Source organism: Vigna unguiculata, chromosome 7 (assembly GCF_004118075.2).
Source record: "Vigna unguiculata cultivar IT97K-499-35 chromosome 7, ASM411807v1, whole genome shotgun sequence".
NCBI lineage: Eukaryota > Viridiplantae > Streptophyta > Magnoliopsida > Fabales > Fabaceae > Vigna > Vigna unguiculata.
In genome coordinates this window covers 13,335,853-13,355,827 of record NC_040285.1, presented here as the reverse complement: position 1 = coordinate 13,355,827, position 19,975 = coordinate 13,335,853, and the positions used below count along the sequence as shown (strand labels likewise).

The 19,975-nt window shown below is 33.9% G+C and overlaps 2 protein-coding genes across 8 annotated transcripts; one reads left to right on the top strand and one right to left on the bottom strand.

Annotated features, from left to right (window-relative positions):
• The first annotated feature begins 1,144 nt into the window (after positions 1-1,144).
• LOC114191853 (transcription factor PIF1-like) lies at positions 1,145-6,696 on the top strand. Of its 4 annotated transcripts, none has more exons than XR_003606028.1 (9): positions 1,150-1,647; positions 1,738-2,458; positions 3,694-3,792; positions 3,870-3,935; positions 4,059-4,124; positions 4,583-4,975; positions 5,425-5,497; positions 6,140-6,240; positions 6,315-6,696. XR_003606028.1 is itself a non-coding variant. In XM_028081286.1 (9 exons), exons 2-9 carry the CDS (start codon positions 1,565-1,567, stop codon positions 6,148-6,150), a joined length of 1,512 nt encoding a protein of 503 aa, XP_027937087.1. In that variant the 5' UTR covers positions 1,151-1,438; positions 1,558-1,564; the 3' UTR covers positions 6,151-6,696. The 4 variants fall into 4 exon arrangements, 3 of the variants coding, with proteins under 3 accessions (XP_027937086.1, XP_027937085.1, XP_027937087.1); XM_028081286.1 differs by having other exon boundaries at positions 1,151-1,438; positions 1,558-1,647; positions 6,140-6,696; XM_028081285.1 differs by having other exon boundaries at positions 1,145-1,647; positions 4,583-4,954; positions 6,140-6,696.
• Positions 6,697-12,106: 5,410 nt separating this feature from the next.
• LOC114190453 (zinc finger HIT domain-containing protein 3) lies at positions 12,107-19,273 on the bottom strand. Of its 4 annotated transcripts, XM_028079343.1 has the most exons (9): positions 19,067-19,266; positions 14,614-14,658; positions 14,053-14,155; positions 13,926-13,957; positions 13,647-13,688; positions 12,949-13,035; positions 12,754-12,842; positions 12,571-12,621; positions 12,107-12,469 (listed from the first exon to the last, which is right to left on the bottom strand). In XM_028079343.1, the coding sequence occupies exons 3-9, from the start codon at positions 14,124-14,126 to the stop codon at positions 12,446-12,448; spliced, it is 399 nt and encodes a 132-aa protein (XP_027935144.1). In that variant the 5' UTR covers positions 14,127-14,155; positions 14,614-14,658; positions 19,067-19,266; the 3' UTR covers positions 12,107-12,445. The 4 variants fall into 4 exon arrangements, with proteins under 4 accessions (XP_027935144.1, XP_027935143.1, XP_027935145.1 ...); XM_028079342.1 differs by lacking the exon at positions 14,614-14,658 and having other exon boundaries at positions 19,067-19,265; XM_028079344.1 differs by lacking the exons at positions 14,614-14,658; positions 19,067-19,266 and adding an exon at positions 14,320-14,368.
• Between the last annotated feature and the right edge of the window lie 702 nt (positions 19,274-19,975).

Below are 19,975 nucleotides of genomic sequence, written 5' to 3'. Positions count from 1 at the left end.
TAGATCATCCATAAAAGAACCCATTAAAATACTATAAAAAGTATCATTGTTCATTAATTTCACTGCTTTTATTATTTCACACACATATCCTACTTAAGAGCAAGAGCATTAGAGTATCTTTGCAAATAGAGAATCCTACATACCTAGAAGATCTCAAACCAATAAGAGGAATCATGATCCAAAAAGTTGATCAATAAACACGTGGATTTGACTTGTATATCTCGACTCAACAATAACATAATCAATTATTAAAAGAAGGTTAAAATTTATATTAGTTAAATATTATAACTTTACATTTTATTATTTAAAATGTATGATTTTACTCGTTCCATAAAATCAAATATTAGAAACGATAACTAATATAATTTTAATGTAAAAGGAATGAAATAAACAATAAAATAATAACTCATATTTGCACGAAGTTCTTTTCTTTTACTTTTCATACCCTAATTCTACGAAAATCAATTAAACTTTAACCTATCTTTAAGTCAAGTTGAATTAATTTATTTAAAGAGCAAGGGTACTCTTAACTGTATATTTTTCCATAAATTTTAAATCTGAAATAGGTTAACACAATACAAGGTAGAAGTATCCCATTAATGTCTGCCACTAATCTGAAACAGGATGAATTGAAATTAATATTTATGAATCTGAACAAAATGGTTTTTCACTTATGTCAGTCACTAATCTCGATATTACCTCAATAAGTGAAAAAGCAAACCCAAAACTGAGACAAAATATAAACATATACCAGTGTATATGATATTATGAGTAAACCGTTACGCATTAACAAATATATATAAAGTTGTGGGGAGAAGAATAAAAAACTAAGAATGTAATATTATAGAAATAAATAAGTATGGGCCATATGTAACAACTCGTGTCCCCACAAAACGCACTCCAGAATCAATTCTCAATTCTCGTATCCAAACATACAAAAGTGTGTTTAAACAATGCTTATGTTCAAGTATATTTTTTAAACAATCCATTCTCTTAATTTGTTGGATTAGTGAATGGTACTACACTCCGTATCTTTAAGCCAGATTTTAAAATATATTAACTTTTAAACAAAAATGACTAATTATTGACTTTTTATTGTTTCTTTAACAGGATCATTGACTGTGTTTTCAAAAAAAGTGAAATAATGTAAACCGTCAAAAATCGCTTTCGTCGTTTAGCTTCTTCTCATTATTCGGAGAAACGCCTTATCTTTGCACAAAGGCAAACAAACAACAACAGCAACAACCCCAGCTCCAACCCAAACACACCGCATACTCTTCCCCACAATAATCTTAAACATTATTATTTTTCAAAACTAAAAAGAAAAAATAAAAAAAGAAGAAGATATACCAATTCATTTCAAGGACTCATTCATTCTCCACAAAAATTAAGTTCCAAACAAAGAAATCTTCACTTATTATGCTGAACTGCTTCAACAGTAAGTTGTCTTTTGCTTCTTCAGTTTCCATTAACAACACCTTCTTCATATTCCTCATCATTTTTAATTTTTATATTTTTCGGAAATGTTTCTAATTTTTTTATGCTTCAACTCAACAGAACCAAAATGAATCACTGTGTTCCAGATTTCGAAATCCAAATAGACGATGACGAAGAATTCCCAATTCCCGTCTCAAAGAAACCCTCAATGTAACTCTCTTCTCTTCGCTCTTATTTTCAATTCCTTTCATTTTTTTTTTTTCTGCGCCGAGTAAGTGAATGCGACGACAATTGAAACAGGCAAAACGACGAGATCATGGAACTGTTGTGGCAAAACGGCCAGGTTGTGATGCAGAGCCAAAACCATCGACCGGTCAGAAAACCGCCGAATACGTTGGTTTCCGGCGGAGTCACTCCGGCGAGGGAGATTCGATACTCTGAAGCAGAAAACTACGGTAACCAACACTTGTTCATGCAAGAAGACGAAATGGCTTCGTGGCTTCACTATCCAATCCAAGAAGATCCTCCTCCCTTCGATCACCACGATTTCTGTGCCGACATACTGAACCCGCCGACAAACGTAATAGCGAGTCAGAACCAAAACAGCGCCGCCGTGCAATCCTCCGTTCGCACCACGGAGCTCCGGCATCCGGCACCTCGGCCGCCGATTCCGCCGTCTCGGCGGCAGGTGCCGGCGGCAAACAGGATGCAGAATTTCGCACACTTCTCGAACCACGCCAATGCGTCGTCGAGTTCGAAGACAACGACGGCGCAGCCGACGGTGGTGGATTCGTGCGAGACGCCCGTCGCGACGGCGGAGCACGCTGAAACTGGTCGCGCAAGCGTGACCCCCGCTGATGCAGGTAAGGCGGCGGAGTCTGGAGGAAGGGAGACGGCGACGTGCGATGTGACGGTGACGTCGTCTCCTGGTGGTTCAAGCGGGAGCGCGGAACCAGTTCAGAGGGAAGTGGACCGGAAGAGGAAGGGGAGAGAACCGGACGAATCGGAGTTTCAGAGCGAGGTGAGTGAGTCAACTCGTTTGTTTTATTTCTTCTCGAACTCTCACACGTTCCATATGCGTTAGTCTTGGCTATCGTGCACCGGGGGAGTGACGTGGGTTTACGTGAGCACGCTCCCCTGCATTCTATTCAACGTCTATCTCATTACTAATCATCAAACTTTCCGTGTATGGACATGACTTTGGTGTCGTTTCTCCATCGAAACCCTTAAACGCAACGCGGTTACACACGGTGGTGCCACGTGTATATTGGAAGATTCAAATCTTCATAACCGAGGAGCAGGGTGTGTTTGGTGAACGGAGACTCATGTGCATATTTTTACGATTTTACTATATTACTATATACTATATTCCTTTGATATTTTAAAAAACTGAGCCAAACGAAATATCTACCAGCTAGGTACGGAGGTCAAAATACAAAGGAATTAAGCTGTCATGATGCTGACTGAACGTGTGAGTTTGGTCAAAATATCTTTGTTTGCATAACAGTTACGCGGGAAAGTAGGGTAGAAAAACTAGACAAGCGAAAAACGTGTGAACATTAATTGATCTAGTGAGGGCATGAGGTATTTTCCACACTGAATGCTATCAATTGACGCCAATGTAAAACGAACAAAACGAGTAGAGATCACCAAACCAATGTTCAACACCCCTTGAACAAACTGTTTAATGGCGTCGTGCTTTAGTTATTATCTGTTGACATTGTTTGTTCGAGTTTGAGTTGTAATAGGTATATATAGACTTAAGTAATGGAATGTAAATGGGATGCAATTAAACATGAACTTTTTTCATATTGAAGATGGTACGATGGTTAACTAATTCCCCATCATGGACTTGCACATTACCTCCGTTTTGGAAAACTGTAAACCTTAATATTTCAATTGATCTTATTAAACAAGAATTGTCTTCTAATCTCTCACGATCGAGGAGACTCATAATTATGATTAAAAGATGACTTGGACATGGTTGTGAAGTTTGATGGGGGCAGGGAAAGCTTGGGTTTAAGTTGTGGTACTTTCCAATTTTACTATAAACAAGGGGGAATGAAAATTTGTACGTAAGATTTACAAGATGGTGGCTTCCCATGGAAGCAACGTTGGAACAGATGAGACGGATCGATAGTTTATTATTTAATAGATAATGGCATATTTGTTGACTCTTTTACATTATGTCATATGTATAAATTTATGGTATATGTTGCTTCTATATTCTTATCTCCATTGGTTTCACCGCAAAAGGATGTTGATTTTGAATCTCCGGAAGCTAAAAAACAAGGGCGTGGTTCTACATCTACTAAGAGATCCCGTGCTGCAGAAGTCCACAATCTCTCAGAGAGGGTATATACTTGCATAACTTTCCTTAAATTTCATTCTGTTTTTCTCATTTTCTGAAGTATCATTGCATTTTCATGCAGAGGCGTCGAGATAGAATTAATGAAAAAATGAAAGCTTTGCAAGAACTTATACCTCGATGTAACAAGGTCAACAGAATTATTAAATTTCCCAGTACTTCTTTTTCCTGTTTTTTGCTTGACATTATTTTTGTTTTACTTGCTTTCTAATAGCTCTTAAATTTTTTTTTTTTCATTTTCTGAATTTGATAGTCTGACAAAGCTTCAATGTTGGATGAAGCAATTGAATATTTGAAGTCACTGCAATTACAAGTGCAGGTAAATCTTATATATACAGTGAAATATTGAATGAGCATTCTAATTGGTGATAGTTATTTTCCTGTATCCATAATTTATAAAATCTCGTCAAGCTTAGAAAAGGATTAAGGAGGAAAGGCAAGAAAAATTAGGATGGAAAAACAAAGTAATAGACCATTTCATTCTTACTGAAAAGTTTTATTAGGGAAAACTTCACTCGTTTTAAGTGAAAGAGGCATGGTGATTTACAGAGCCAAAGAGATTGTATTTGGAATTATTTTACTTGGATGAAAATTTTAGTGTTGTTGATTGAAGTGTACGCTTGTTTTACAATTGTGTCTCTCTATTTATCACCCATATACTATATATCTATTGGTTATATTATATATTATATACTATTCATACCATACGTATTAACGCTGCATGATAATATACTATCATCATTTGTAACGAAAACTGAACGTAATTTATGCATGCAGATGATGTCCATGGGATGCGGCATGGTACCCATGATGTTTCCTGGAATCCAGCAGTATATGCCGCCAATGGGAATGGGAATTGGCATGGGTATGGGCATGGAAATGGGAATGAACAGACCGGTAATGCCATTTCCCAATATGTTAAGTAGTTCAACTTTGCCAGCAGCAACTGCAGCTGGTCATTTGGGACCGAGGTTTCCCCCTATGCCTCCTTTCCATATTCCCCATGTTTCTGCCCCTGATTCATCCAGAATGGCAGCACCAAATCTGTCAGATAATGGTATGCTTAACGCACTTGGAACGCAAGGTCCAGATCAATCACGTATCCCAAACTTCACTGATCCTTATCAGCAATACGTCGGCCTCCAACAGGTGCAGTTACAATTAATGCAGGTAAACTTGTCCTTAATGCTATGTTTGATTTCCTCGGTTATTTTTACTTCGGGGCGAGGGTTCTTTGGTGCATCGTCCTAACGCAACGCGGTAGGAAAACTCGGCTGGTTCCCATGGCTCCATCCCAAAGATTCCAAGTATGATCGTAATACCCTTCATGGGGTGAGATATACTTGGTAAAAATGTGTTGGTTTCCAGTGCAAATCACAAACAGGCCAAATTACTTATTGTACACTTCGTCAGAAAAGTGATATTTTTTATATTTCTGTCATCGACTCCCGATTTTGTTTCTTAGTACCCAAACTGGAAGGTTGAAAAAAAGAAAAGGTCAATAGGGTTGATAGTATACCTCTTTCTTTATATTTTGGTGAAGTCTTTTCGTGTTTTGCTTTTCGAATTTGTACAAAAGTACGAACATTAATGTTAACTTTTTGCATACGTTGAATCAGGCAATGAACCAACCAAATGTGAGCAAGCCTACTACCAGTAGGGGTCAAGAGAATCCAGAAAAACATCAGTCAGGTAAATTACCATTCTAGTCTTCTAAATATAATTTGTTCTTAATATATTTATGAAAGATACATGCTATTTTTTGAAATCCAATTGGACCGCTCTTAAGCTTTTAGATCAATGTGGTAGTGCGATTTTACTTCATATGTCAGACTAGTCAAAATACTATTTGTCAATAAATTACCCTCTTTCCTTTAACATATATTTAAATTATACATCTTTCTAATTTTAAAAAATGAACTCCCTTAGTAAAGAAAAATAAATATGAATTACACTTTAATCTGTAAAGAAAAACTTTGAAACAATGATAAATAATTATGTGTCCCAACAATATTCTGTCTATTCCTTCAACTTTCATTGTCATTACTAATTTTAATACTTTAGTGGAAAAATATAAGTTCCTCTACTATTGACTATAAAATTGTCTGTGAGTATTTCAAACAAGTTATTAATCAGAAATAAAAATCACAGCTAGAGAAAGAAAAAAAAAACTTATAAACCAACCACTAATGTCTAAGGTCCGTTCTTTTTGAGAGAAAGTAATGTGAGTATTTTGAGAGAAATGTAATTTACTATATTTGTTATGTAACTCTTGATGGACATTATAAACCAACCACTAATGTCTAAGGTCCGTTCTTTTTTGTTGATATTCAGACGAAACATGATTGGTTGATATTTACAATCTAGAGTTGACAATTCAATTGTGCTGCTCACTGTTGGATCGCTGGCACAAGTAACTCTCACCTCAGGGGATTGTAAGTCTCTTTAGCGAGAAAATGCACAAGATAAGAATAACACTATCATTGAAACCAACTTGTGCACATTGCAGGTTAAGCTTCACCGGCCCTATCTATACAAAAGCAGCCAAGTGGTGTTTTAGGGAGAGCTAACATTTTAGCAGTTCTCAGTAACAAGTTAATCAAATAGCTAACATGTAAATTATTTTCATACTCTGCACTTTTACTCTGCACTTTTTCCTCCATTTAAACGTTCATACTATTTTAGAAATTATATGTTAGGGGAAGTCTAGTTCTTTATACAGTTTACAATAAACGTAGAAGGTCCTCTCTGTTTAGAAATTACTTGGATTCAGATCCTGTTCTGCTCCCTATTTTGTTTTGTATTGTCAATTTTCTACCGCTAGACATTCATCAGCATATGATGGTGATTATTTGTATGGAAAAATAAGTAAAAACAGTCCCTCCTTTTCATGCCTCTTGCCACTATTCTTCCTGGCCAAGCATGTATAAGCCAGACAAGAATCAACACTAATGAATATACGAGTAGTGAACACAGCAAAATTCTAAAATTTATAAGGTGAGCTATAATGTCAAATTTAAATAAATATTAGCGAAGAATATTTACTCTTTTACATATTAAACTTTGTTATAATTATAATGAAATTTAACATCTTTTAGTTATTATGATTTATTTGTATTGCTACACAAATTGAAAATAGAATAAAAAAGTATGTAAGAGGTATTTATTTGAAGCCTGATAAATGTCCACCATTTTTTGCTGAAATAGAAGGTACATTTTATATTCCTACTGTATTTGTTTCCGCTAATCGACCATTAGATAATATTGTGTTTGTTTTGAATGATATGATCATAAATGCAATGAGAAAAAACTGCACGTGTTTCAGTTTGGTCTGTCGGTGACATAAGAAGAAAGAAGGAGAAATACACGTGGAATATTAGCAATTAACATTCCTGTTTCTGTCTTCCTTATTACTAGCTTCGTGGTTGGTTGTGCTTGGCTCATTATTTTTTCTCATAATTGGTTTGCGAAAGTCATCATTGTTTCATCTGAACTTTGTTTTGCAAAGCTTCTATCTGTTGCTTAGGTGTCATTATTGTTTTTGGTAGTTAATGAGATTAGGGCAATTTTTCAAGAACATAATTGATTATGGGTGTAGGAGTAATCGATTATGTGATTTTTTTTGTCAATATCGATTATACATTACCATAATGGATTATGATTACTGTGTTTGTTGTGTTTCGTTGGCCATAATGATGTATTGTGATAGTGTTAATGGTTTGCACTGATACTCAAATGGTATGCAACATGAAGGTTGAAGAAAGTTTTACTATATAATTGTGGTTGTCATATAACATAATAAAAATTATAAAGTAATAATAATAATAATAATAGTAAAATAAAAGGTAATTAAAAATAATAATAAAAATAATTAAATGAAGAAAATACAGTAAAATTATAATTTAATATTTAAGTAAAATTAATTTATAATAAGGATATTTTGGTCAATTTATTAAATATATCATTTTATATTTTTTTTCACATTTATTATATTAATTTTTTTCTTTATTTTTCACTCTCATTCTCTTATCCAAACAACTTTTCTTAATTATCCTAAGCCAAATGAATCGAAAGATTCATGTTTGGTTTGGGAAGAAATCATAAATATTTTGAAATGGATTTGTAAGCCCCATTTTCTCAGCTCTAAAATCGTTTTGGGCTTGACCTTTTTGTGGGCACAAGGCCAGTCCTTCAAGGGACCCTAATACCCCTTTCTTGCCCCACTCACTCTCACTTTACTCTTTTTCAAAATGTTCCTTTCCCTCACTCTCTCTACTACAGCAGAAGCTTTGCTAGGGCACATACAGTTTCCTCATTGGAGTGAATCGAAACCACTTCCGTGTAAGTAGAATCGAAGTTCAAGCTCATTTGTGGTTCCTTTCTCCTCTTAAGCTTGATTTCGTGTGGGTCTCAATCACAATCTCTTTTTGTTCTTGTCTGCTATGTTTTCAGCTTCTTAAAGTTGCTTCTGGTCTTGGAATTCCTCTTACTACGTGTTCTCTTTTCCTTAAGCTCAACTTTACTCAAGGTAATCAAAGCTAGGTTTTTTGCTTTTTGTTGTATGTGATTGTTTTCACTTTGGTTTTATGCATAAAATGATTGGAAAATGCTTGTGCTCGTGTGAGATTGAACTACAATGTTTTGTGGGACTATTTCTGGCTTTGCATGCGTGGAATAGTGGCGAGAACTGATATTCTCGCCCAAGCGAGCTCGTCTTGTCTAGGCGAGAATAGCAAATATTCGCCCTAGTTCTGCTCAAGCATCTCACTTAGACAGAGAGTTCTTATTTTGAGCGACGCATCATCTCGCTCAGGCGAAAACAGCTCGCCCAAGCGAGCACTCGAGGAAACCAGTTGCATTCTCTGCGCGAGTCCTCATTTAGGCGAGGGACTTCAGTTTTGGGCGAGTGGTAATCTCGCCCAAGCGAGAGCTTGCAGAGTGCCACTGTAACGCGCTCGCTCATGCGAGAGAGCCTAGCTTAAGCGACACAGTCCTTGTTGCTTGGTCGGAGGCTTCTAGCCTAAGCGAGATTGTGTAGATTTGTGTTTTATTTTCCTTATTAACTCGTGGCTAGTTGTTTAACTTGAAAATTCATGAAGTATGTGAATATGCATGTGTTATTTGGTTTGTAAGAACTGAAAGTGGTATGCTTGGAATGAATTAAGGCATGAAATTGTTGGTTGGTGGTGTTTTGGCATGAGAATTGGATGTTTGAAATAAAAATGGTGGTTATGGCATGAGGAACATGAATTTGGTGTGAGATAGACGTAATTCCATGAGTCTTATGGGGAGATCTTATGGTGGTGAGTAGTGTATATAATTAAGATAAGAATTCAAGTAAGGATCATATCCCAAAACTCTAAAGGATCAATTAGTCTCACCTAGAGCAAACTAATCCAAGTGGTGAGAGTAGCGAGAGACCCTAGTCTTTGACAGGATAAGGACCTTAAATGCTTGAAGGCTAACCTTGTGTGTGGTAGGGTGAAACCCATTGGCAATGGCTCTGCAGAGCAGTAGAGGCCACCACAAGTGCAAGCGTCTAGTGAATCCGATCTTATTATATGTATCCGGATAATTGAGTCATAGTGTCTTGCTTGTTTGCTATAACATGATTTTGTGCCTACTAGGGTTGCATGCTTGCGAACTGTTTTAAGTATCGGCTTGCTATAACATGTTAAAAATCATTTTCCACTAGCTTACCCTTTCATCTCTGTCTGTTCTTGTTTTGCTTTCTCTTTTGCGATGATCACCTTATTGGTGGGAGCGGATGGGGGAAATACTGAAGGTAGATCTCATTGTGGTGGCAATGCTATTTAGTTTGGACCGCTCTTATGAGCATCCTTAAGGCCCCTAGGCCTATGTAATTCCTTGCTCTATGAGCATCTCTTTTGCAAAACTATTAAAACTCTTTAGATTATGTTTTGTTCATGGCACCTTTAGTGTGCCTTGGTATCTTTTTAAGTTCATTCATAGATGACTATAATGGTGAATCCCTATATACTGTTCATCTAGTTGCTCTTTTAATATTATAATTTTGTGATGTTTTATTAAGTAGATTTATTCTATTTAAATGGGGTGTCACACTACTTTCATTACGTAATTTATTAGATAATCGAAAGCAAAAAATCTGGAGAACTATTCGAAACTCAAAAGAATTACAGAAAAACATCATTGAACAGGTCGAAAAAGCTTAGGCCCATTTAAGGAAAGTTGAAACAAAAACAAATATGTTTTGGATAAATGATTATTCTGAGATCAAACGAGAAAATTGAATTTAATTAATTCAATTTATATGACTTTGGAACAATTAAAAAATTATAAAAACGAAATTATTGATTTTCAACAATAAAGAATTATTAATCAAAAAGAAAAAAAAATAGCAACATTTATTACAAGATGTGATAAAATGTGATAAAATAGAAAGACATAAAAAAAAGGATGATTATAAAAAGAGATGGAAGATAAAATGTTCAACATTTTGGTTTAGTGGATAGTCACACGAAGTACCTGTGTTTTTTAGTAGATATTACGTTGTATCAGTTTAGTAGATATTATGTTGTATCAGTTTGGCACTTGAGTCGATTAAGGTAAGAAACCAAGTAAATTATTTTAATGGTGTTTTAAACTACATTACGACTTACGATGAATGTTTATCATGAGAGAGTATTGTTAAAGTGAGTGACATGATTCACGGCTCAAAAAATATTGAAAACCTTGTAATTTAATTTGACGCATAATGAGTTAATAAATTAAGTTCATTTAAACATATTTTTGCCTTTCCAAATTGTTTCATACGGTAAGTAAAAATCAAAATGATAACTTATATAATTTAACAAATAAATTAATAATTATAATAAAATAAATCTTAAAAAAAGTTATAATAGGTTTTTATTGATTACATATCAACTCATCTCCGATTCATTGAAACTTGTTTAACAAGTAAATTAAATAACTCGAATTTAATTTGACGTATATTAAAAAAAGAATCCAACTTATTTATGTTCAAACCAGTGATGAACAAAAGTTACACATTGGTGGGATGGATACCTTGAACAAACAGTATCATTTGGTGTAAAAAAATATGTGAATCTCTTTAAATAAATTTCACATAAAATATAAATCTAAATAAAATGAATCTCTTTATAAAAAATTTTAATTTCATAGATCTCAATAAATAAGCATAATTCTACTCAAATTTTAAAAAATTATTCAATTATTAACGTTTTTATAAACAAATTTATTTTGATTGGTTGATTCTAAAATATTATTCCAATAAAAATTACAAATAATTTAAAAATATTACCATTAAATTTTAAAATAAATTATAAGCTGACAAAAAAACATAAATTATATACATATGATAATATCAACATGTAACAAATATTCAAAAATATGGATAGCATAATAATATATATTTTTTAAACTTATTAACATATATATATATATATATATATATATATATATATATATATGGAAGTTTTTTGTATCCGTGCATATTTTCGATTACAAATAAATAAATAAGAATGATAAAAACTTTATGGATATTATTCGAAACCGTACTCATTTTAATAAAAAGATCTTTATATTGACTGAATACAGTAGTAGAAGTATAGTTACTGAGTATATATATACACATCTTCTGTCCTAATACTTATCGTCACATTTACATTTGTTTTAAATTATATACACTTTTAGTTTATTAGATAATCTATCAAATTTATATAATTATCCTAAATCTTATAATTTATTTACTCTATTATATAATTAGTTGATATTTATACAATTATGATTTTTTTCTTTGATATTCAAAAAAATCTTCAAGATAGTATCATCTTTATTCCATTGTTATTTTTATTTTATGTTTTAATTGTTTAATTAATATTTGAAACCTTACAATACAAAGACAGGTCCAAGTATGTTTGTTCCTCAATACAAATGAAGACAGGGCAAAAATTTGATATCCAGGACCAAAATACATGAAGATGAGAATAAATTTGTAATTTGAAATAAAAATGACAGTAAAAAAAGAGATAGTGAAACCAGCATCCACATTCACATCGTTATGGAGAGAAAAATTTAAGAAAGCTCTTACAAGAGCTATAATGAACAACTTAATTTTGTTTTTTGGAAAAGGTAACGTAGTACATCTGAGATGGTATCAATCATATGTTTCACTATAATATATCTGAATTCTGAATACCACTTGCTAAATCCACCTCAGCTCAATCAGTTAACTCTTGATTACCAAAATTAACTAAAAGCTTTAAAATTTAAAATTAAAATTAAATCTTATTATTATACTAAATCGTATAATTTTCTCCATCTCCAATTATTAAATAACCAACTTGGTTCACGTAACACATGTCATTATCAATACAAACACTAATTCACCGGGACTTGAAATTCAGTTAAATGAAAACGTTACACGAGATCTCAAGGGAGCCAAAGGAAAATCAATCTTTTTATCAACACAGTGCCACAATGAAGATTCAACATTTTTCATATATTGACGGCTGAATCACAGCGAAAAACTGTGCAAATGAAAAAGAAATATTAACCAAAACCAGCAAAATTGGGGAGGCCTTATCTGCGGTTCCTTTCAGATTGACAAATTCTCCTTTCAGCAACCGGTGCTTGCAGTTAGGGATTGATGGTTGATAAAATCTGGAAATCAATGGAACAAAAGGAAAGGTATTTGACAACTTGAATTTATCTAACATGACTCAACCCTATAGAGATTGTTCAGAAGCAACATATAACAGTACCTTGTCAGTGAACAAGCGAAATGCCTCCTCTGCCATAGCCTTATCAAGTTCCTAACAGAGAAACACAAAATTTAAATAAAATTTTTCTATAACTTCTCCTCGATGAGTATTAAAACTAACACATTCAACACAGGTGAAAATTTTAAGAAAATATAATGAGATGGGAAAAAAGGAATTTCTTACATCCTCTGCATTTGAGGAAGAATCAATTCGACAAATTAAATCCTGAAGTGCTTTATCATTCAAAGAATCACGAATCTCACTGGAAGAGGCTGCAGCAAAAATACAATCATAATCATTATAAATATTTAACAAATATGAAGGATCCACCACTGCATTTTGGTACTTTGATCCTGCAAGTTGGGCATTCTTATATACCTATGGCCTCCAGTTGGAATTTTTGCAACACCTCACTTGTTTCACCAACTACTACTGCCTTTTCTACAAGTGATTCTGAAACAGCGGCTGATGAACAATAAGAAACGTTAGTATCAGATCCCCAAAATGCTTACCAACACTGAAAATGAATTATTACATGGACTCTAGTTTCCGAAAACAACAAGAAGTTTATTCCATACTTTAAACATTGCTGATTGCTTTAGTTTGACGTCAAAGTGCAGTGCACTTCCAAGAATAACAAAATTTCAGGAAACTACAAGGAAGATGTCTAAAGAGCAGATATTACACGCCACTTAAGTTTCTGCCGCATGTCAAACTGAAATTTTTGCATAATACTTTAGCATATGAAAGGTAAGGTTGTCATGGAGTTAGCATCTTGCTAATTCCATCACAAGATAAGGCTTCCTAGCATGGACCTTGTGATGGGTTCAACCTTTCCCCAAACCCCATCTATCCGTTGAGCATTACACCACAAGGATGCCCTTCACTTCAACATACACAATCGATAAGGCAGGTAAGAAGAAAACATGAAAAGAGAATCCTCCTCTTAAATGATGCAATGGAATGACATGAACCTATCGATACAAAACTACAAATCCCAATATCTGCTATGGGAGAGGTGACAAGGAAAATCAATCATAATATAGAGACTACCTCGGGAGGTGAATAAAACTTACTTGTTAAGGCCTCCAAAGGTTGCGGCTTGACACATGGCAATTCTGCAACATTGAAGTATGTCTGATCAATTCCAGAATCGAGTATCAAATGCCAATAAAGATCGATATGTAAAAGTAAATAATAAAGAACCATGGAAGTCAGAATCTAGTACTCAAGCAGCACAAGAAGATAGAATAAGATATTTTCCATTCCATTGACTTGGGAACCCTTCCCGCATTACATCAAACATGAAACGTGCATGCAACCAACATGAGGAGCCCATAAATTAAAGGCCATACCTTTGTGTTTCTTGTAACAGACCAGAGAACAACTGCAAGAAGAAGGAACAACCCAAGAATTCTCAAAAGCAAAATTAACAACAATAAGCTTGAAGGAAGAAACTAAAGGTTGGGTTTTTTTGCTTACTAAGGTAAGTAGCATGAAGGGCACTTGTACTTGGACGGAGCTTCGTTGCAGACTTGACACTGTCGAGGACCCATTGTGAAGGAAAATAAAAGGGTCCCTGAAACTGAAAAAGAAGCGTTTATTTATGCTTTCTGTGCAACTGAACCCCACAAAATAGACTGGACCATTTCAATGGAAAAGGTAAAGATTGATGCTATCACTCCTTCATCAGTATGAAAGAAGAGAAAGACGAAAGCGCTAGGTTGCTCAGTGTATATAAATAATTACACGGTTTTGGTTTGGGAATTCAAAGACGAAAGCGCTTCAACCAAACCAACTGCAAAATAACCGATTTAGTTATATTTTACAAATATTTTGCAAGTACTAAAATTATATAAATATTTTTTTAAAGTATTTCAATGTCTATCAATTTTATTTTGAGTACGACTTTTCTTAATCGTCTATACAATAATGAAATTATATATGTAGGTGACAAAGTATTTAATATCTATCAATGAATTTCCAACACTAATTATCTTATTTACTTAATTTTATTCATGGACATTGTTTTAGTTACTTAACTGATACTGGATGATGTTCACGGCTGGTGTAGCAATACATGTGTCCCTGATTAGGGCAAGATGACAAAATTTTATCGTAAGAGGTCAAATTAACATTATAAAACATTAGTGGCAAAATATATGAAAAATAATAAATAATTAAAATGTTCTTGGAGATAATATTATTATTATTTTCTATTTACAAAATTCAACAAACCATTTGACTTATTTACTTGATAAATATTTTAAGGTTTAACAATATTTCAAATTCACGATAAATTTAAGTATTAGAATTAAATTTCTATTAATTTCTTTTATTTATTGAGTTTTAAAAAAATTTATATAATTGTTTTCTTAGTCTCAACATAATTTTATAGGTAACATAACATGGTGACTTTTATTGTTGAATGAAAATAAAGGAAAACAACAGGAAAGAAACAAAAGCTTAAATATAGAGTTGAAAATTTGTAAAACGAGTGTGTAATATCTAAGCTATTACACTTCCCTCTCACTCAATCTCTCTTCAGAAAACTCAGACCACTCTCACCTAACTCCAAGATCACTCTATAGCAATATTCACTCACAAATTCAAAGGAAGATTATAAAGGGTTACACCAAATTAAAAAACTCTCATTATTCTTTAAAAGCATATACAAGATCTATTTATAATTCTGATTCAACAAACATCAGCAGAACAAACACGAATGAGATTGGAAAGGAATTGAAATCGAAAACGTGTTGAAGGAGGATGAGAAAAGAAAAACGAAAACGATATTGAAAGACACTATTTACTCTTCATATATTAAATTAATCAAAACACATGTTCAACGTCTCATTTGAATGCATGTTTTAAAAACTGATTTTGGTATAGTGCTTACTCTTAGCGAGGCCATGATAATTTGGAATTCGATACATCATATGATTTAGTACAATGGGAGAGAATATATGTTTTTACAAAGAACCAATAATTAATAACTAAGGTTATTAAATTCGAGAGTTAAGGTAAACAACTTATGAGTTCGGTAAACTCAAATCGTAAACTCGTAAGAATTTACTTTAGATAAAAAATATTAAAATATTTATAAATAATATAATAATATATTTTTATCTGATATTATAAATATTTTTTATTGAAATATTATTAATATTATTATTAGTTGAACATATTGTATTTTTAAATATTTTTAACTATTTTTTATAATAAATTTAAATAATTATATATATTATATTTAATATTTAATATTTAATATTTAACATAATACAAAGAAAGTGCCTTGGTATTATAAAGATTTTGAGCCCAAAGGTCACCAGAAGTCCTAACTTTCATGACTCCCTAACTTACCAAAGCACATCAACCTTATGTTATGAGCACAACAACCTTCGAGGACAACATCTAGTAGCAACCTTATGTGCAGCAGGAAGGAAGCAACATAGGAAGGTTGTAGGCCGCGAACACCACCACAGACGTGAGCAATCATGAACTCAAGCTCCCATGTGCGACAAGAAAGGGTTGAACAAATGCACGATGGAGAGTACTTTAGAAGAAGAAATGAAGAAGGAGCTGAATGAGAAAACACTTAAATCCTAATCCCAAAAGAGTTTTCTTCACAAATGCGCACCACCAAGGGACTCTTTCGTTTAAACTTTTTACTCTCATCGAACTCGCCAAATCGTTCCAAACTCGCGAGTTTGACTGAGTCAACAACCGATTTTACCGAGTTCACTTGAAAAACGAGTTTGCTTCCGAGTTAACTCGAAAGTCGTGACTAGAAACGTAAACTCGTCCGAGTTAACGAGTTAGCTCGCAAGTTTGATAACCATGGTAATTACTACTATTGTATTATACTTTAATTAATTCATGTTACCAACTTCATGTCCATATGCAGGATTGGCCATCTATGTTGAGTTGTCGAGGAAATCAACAACCAAATTGTTTCCAACCTTGTTACTGGGGTAAACACTCGTCGTAGTCTATTCCTTCCTTCTACTTGTATCCCTTCACCATAGGTCGAGCTTTATATTGCTCAACTATTCCTTCAACATTTGTTTTCTTCTTATACATCCATTTTATGCCAATAGGTCGAGCTCCTTTTGGCAGATCAGTCAATTCCCATGTATAGTTGCGTTCAGTAATGCATATCTTCCATAACCTTTTGCTATTTCTCCTCCTACACGGCCTCTTCAAAGCACACCTGATTAGGGCTTCGATCTTTTGATATTAAGCCCTTTTCTTCTTTGTTCTTTTGAGCTTCTTCGTTCTCCTGAGCTACATCACCCACTTGCCATCAAGTCACTCTCTCTCGTCGTTACACTCGCCGTCGATCATCATCTCATAGTCGTCCTAATGTCACTCTATGTGGAGCTCCCAAACAGAGCCATTGTCGACGTCGACGTTGTTGGGTCGCGTGAGCTTCTTCTCCTTTCCACAAACTACGTTTTTCTCCCAGTAGAAGAGGTGTCGGCCAAGATTGTACCTCAGCCTTATACCGCTACTTTAGATGCATCTCCAAACGACATGTGCCTGACCTTAACTTTAGATAATTCCCTAAAAAAGTTCACATCTTTGCACATGTGATTACTTGCTCTTGTATCAAGGTACCAAACTGAGTTGTCAAAACAGTTCGAACTTGGCTCGGTACCCGAACTGCTTGATATCATCATTACCCCTTCTTCTTCCTTAACATCATTTGAGAGAAAGTTAGTTTCTTTATGTTTTTTAGATCAACAATCCTTTGTGAAATGTCTGACCTTGCCACAACTGTAGCGCTTCTCCGACTTGCAATCTTTTGCGTAATGACCATGCTTTCTATATTTAAAGCACTGTATGCTTAAGTTGCTTGACTAATCTCCTCTCCATTGACCTCAACCTCGGCCACACAAATTTTATTGACCGAATTGTTCTTTACCTTTTTCATATCCTCCTCTACCTCTACCACTACGACCTTGAGTTTTCTAAGTGTAGGGTGCCTTCTTCTCCTTTATGGTTGCCTTTGGTTAAAGTACTTGATTGAGAGACTCATATTTCTTCTTCCTTCTTTGCTGCTCTTACGCCCAAATGACCTGACAAACTCTTCAACTGAGAGCGCTGACAAGTCCCTAGACTACTCAATAGCGCATACTTGTGATAATTAGTAATCTCTAAAATTATTATGAAATCTTAATTCATTCAAATCTAAGAGTCATGATAATCAATTTTTCTTAACACAAATAAAAATTTTAATTATCAAGTAAGTATTAAACTTAACTTGATAATTAAATTTTAAAATTTTAAAGAAATAAAAATTTTAATTATCAACTTAGCATGATAACTAAATTTTTTTAGTTTTAAATAAGTGACAATTCTAATTATAAATCTCAATAAGATACTTAAAAATTTTCCATATTATTATACAAAGTTTATAATAACAATTTTACTTTTAAAGAAATTAGTATTTATGAAAAAATAAGCATTGCTACTAAAATTGCTGCGTGAAAGAAAAGATTATAAGCCGGGTATTATGAGAATTGAGAACAAAAAGGGGTGTATGTATGATAAAAAGGGGTAAAAAATGAATTGGAGTGGGCAGGCTCATATCCATCTTTTTCTATTTTATTATTTAAAAAAACAATATTCATATTATATTTTTATTATCTTTTAATTCTGTTTTATTTTTATTTTTTTGTTTACTATTATTCTTTAACATGCATCTCAATATAACCCTAATCATCTCCTTCTTCCGACAATATTAGGGATTATAGGAGATTTCGCCGCCGCTTGTCCTGGCCTCGCTCAAGCCACGCCACTTTCAATTCGTAGCTACACCTCGTTTCACCTCCTTTAAAAGGCGCGAGACACCATGGGAGTAAACCTGAGACCCGCTAATGCGCCAGCCTGGACCACAGCCAACTCCGATGAAGCGCTCGATCGGAACCGGCGCCGGTGAAAGAATCGCCATCGAATCGGAGTTCGCCGCAAACCTGGAGACTGGAGAGTGACCCAAGCCGCCGCGAGAAGCATCATCTCTCTTCCTCTTCTATCATGCGTCATTCAGTTCCTTACTCAAACGCCAATCCTAACCAAACTCCGTTTAACCATATTGAAATGTCATCCAGTTCTCTGTTCTCTCTTTTTATTTTACTTTTACACCAATCACATTGAATAGACGAAGAGGATAAAATGGAGGCGAATGAAAGAAGTTTGAAACTAAGTTTTATTTCTAATACAAGGTAAAACAGTTTAAGTCTTATTCGTGATTGTTTTCTCTACATTTCCTATTTCCGTAATTCATGATCTGTTATGTTATGTGTTTCTAAGTTTGTTCCGTAACTGTAAATCGGCAGAAAGGTGCAATAGAGGTAAACAAGAACACAGTAATGAAGACAAGGAAATATGCGGCAGAGTTGTAGGAGAAATGCACGGAAACTAAATAAAATTCTATCAATCATAGCATTAAGAAAAAGAATTCAGAAAAGGAGATGAAGAATTGAGTAAAAACCTTCGTCGTGTATTCTTCTTTCAGCTTCGACTTCTCTTCTCTTTGCTCCTTTTTGCTCTCAATTTTCTTTACTTTGTGTTCGTTCCTCTTTCTCACTTGCTCTCTCCTTGTTCCTCTTCCCGATTTTCCCCATACCACTCTGGTTTTTCGTATTCCAGCACCAATCCCCAAATCATCTAAACTTTGAGATTTATATAGTATCCCCCAGCGTCCCTTCCCTCCCCCGTATTTCACATTAACGTATTGTCAAAAACAAATACGTGGACAGGTATGACGAGTTTGACTGTCACGTGGCACGAGATAATAGCAGAGGATTTTGAGTGAGTGTGAAGAGAAAATGCATATGTGTGAGTATGAAAAGAAAGTATAAAAATAGGGTGTGAGCAAATTGGGTCTAATGAAGAAACAAAAACAACTATAAGAAATGTGTAAAAAGAATAAAAGAAAAGAAAGGTGATGTAAAAGTAATTTGGGCTTTGGATTCTTTTTTTTTCTCCTTTTTTTATCATCATAACCTTAAAAAAATGGTAATTTTACTAAAATTAAAATATTTAATTAATTTTTTTATTTTTTATTTTTTTAAGAAACTTTTATTTTCATTTTTCTAAAAAAATGTGTAGAAACACGGTTTCTAATTCTTTCATCACCACTTCATTGCGTGAAGAGTCAGTCATGAACGTAGTTGTCCAAAATGATTAGAATGTAATGGAAAGATCAACCATAAAAGCCATGGCTAAAAGGATCCAAGAAGATTAGGCTTCACTAGTAGGCTCAAGTTAATGTTCACTTGGGCTAAGGAGGGTGTGAAGACCTAGTGTAGGATTCCTTATTGTAATATTACAATAGGATATTTTGAGCCTTGTATTATGGACCAAGTAATATATAATTTCATTTCCTTAGGTTCTGTGA

Excerpts from the sequence above, each read along its gene's own strand:
- LOC114191853 (XM_028081284.1), top strand. The coding sequence starts at position 1,541 with ATGCTTCAACTCAACAGAACCAAAATGAATCACTGTGTTCCAGATTTC. Across the intron at positions 3,936-4,058 it reads TTATACCTCGATGTAACAAG|TCTGACAAAGCTTCAATGTT; the intron begins GTCAACAGAATT and ends TGAATTTGATAG. Across the intron at positions 4,125-4,582 it reads CACTGCAATTACAAGTGCAG|ATGATGTCCATGGGATGCGG; the intron begins GTAAATCTTATA and ends TTATGCATGCAG.
- LOC114190453 (XM_028079341.1), bottom strand. The coding sequence starts at position 14,067 with ATGCTACTTACCTTAGTAAGCAAAAAAACCCAACCTTTAGTTTCTTCC. Across the intron at positions 13,689-13,925 it reads CTGTTACAAGAAACACAAAG|AATTGCCATGTGTCAAGCCG; the intron begins GTATGGCCTTTA and ends TCAATGTTGCAG. Across the intron at positions 12,843-12,948 it reads ATTCCAACTGGAGGCCATAG|CCTCTTCCAGTGAGATTCGT; the intron begins GTATATAAGAAT and ends TTTTTGCTGCAG.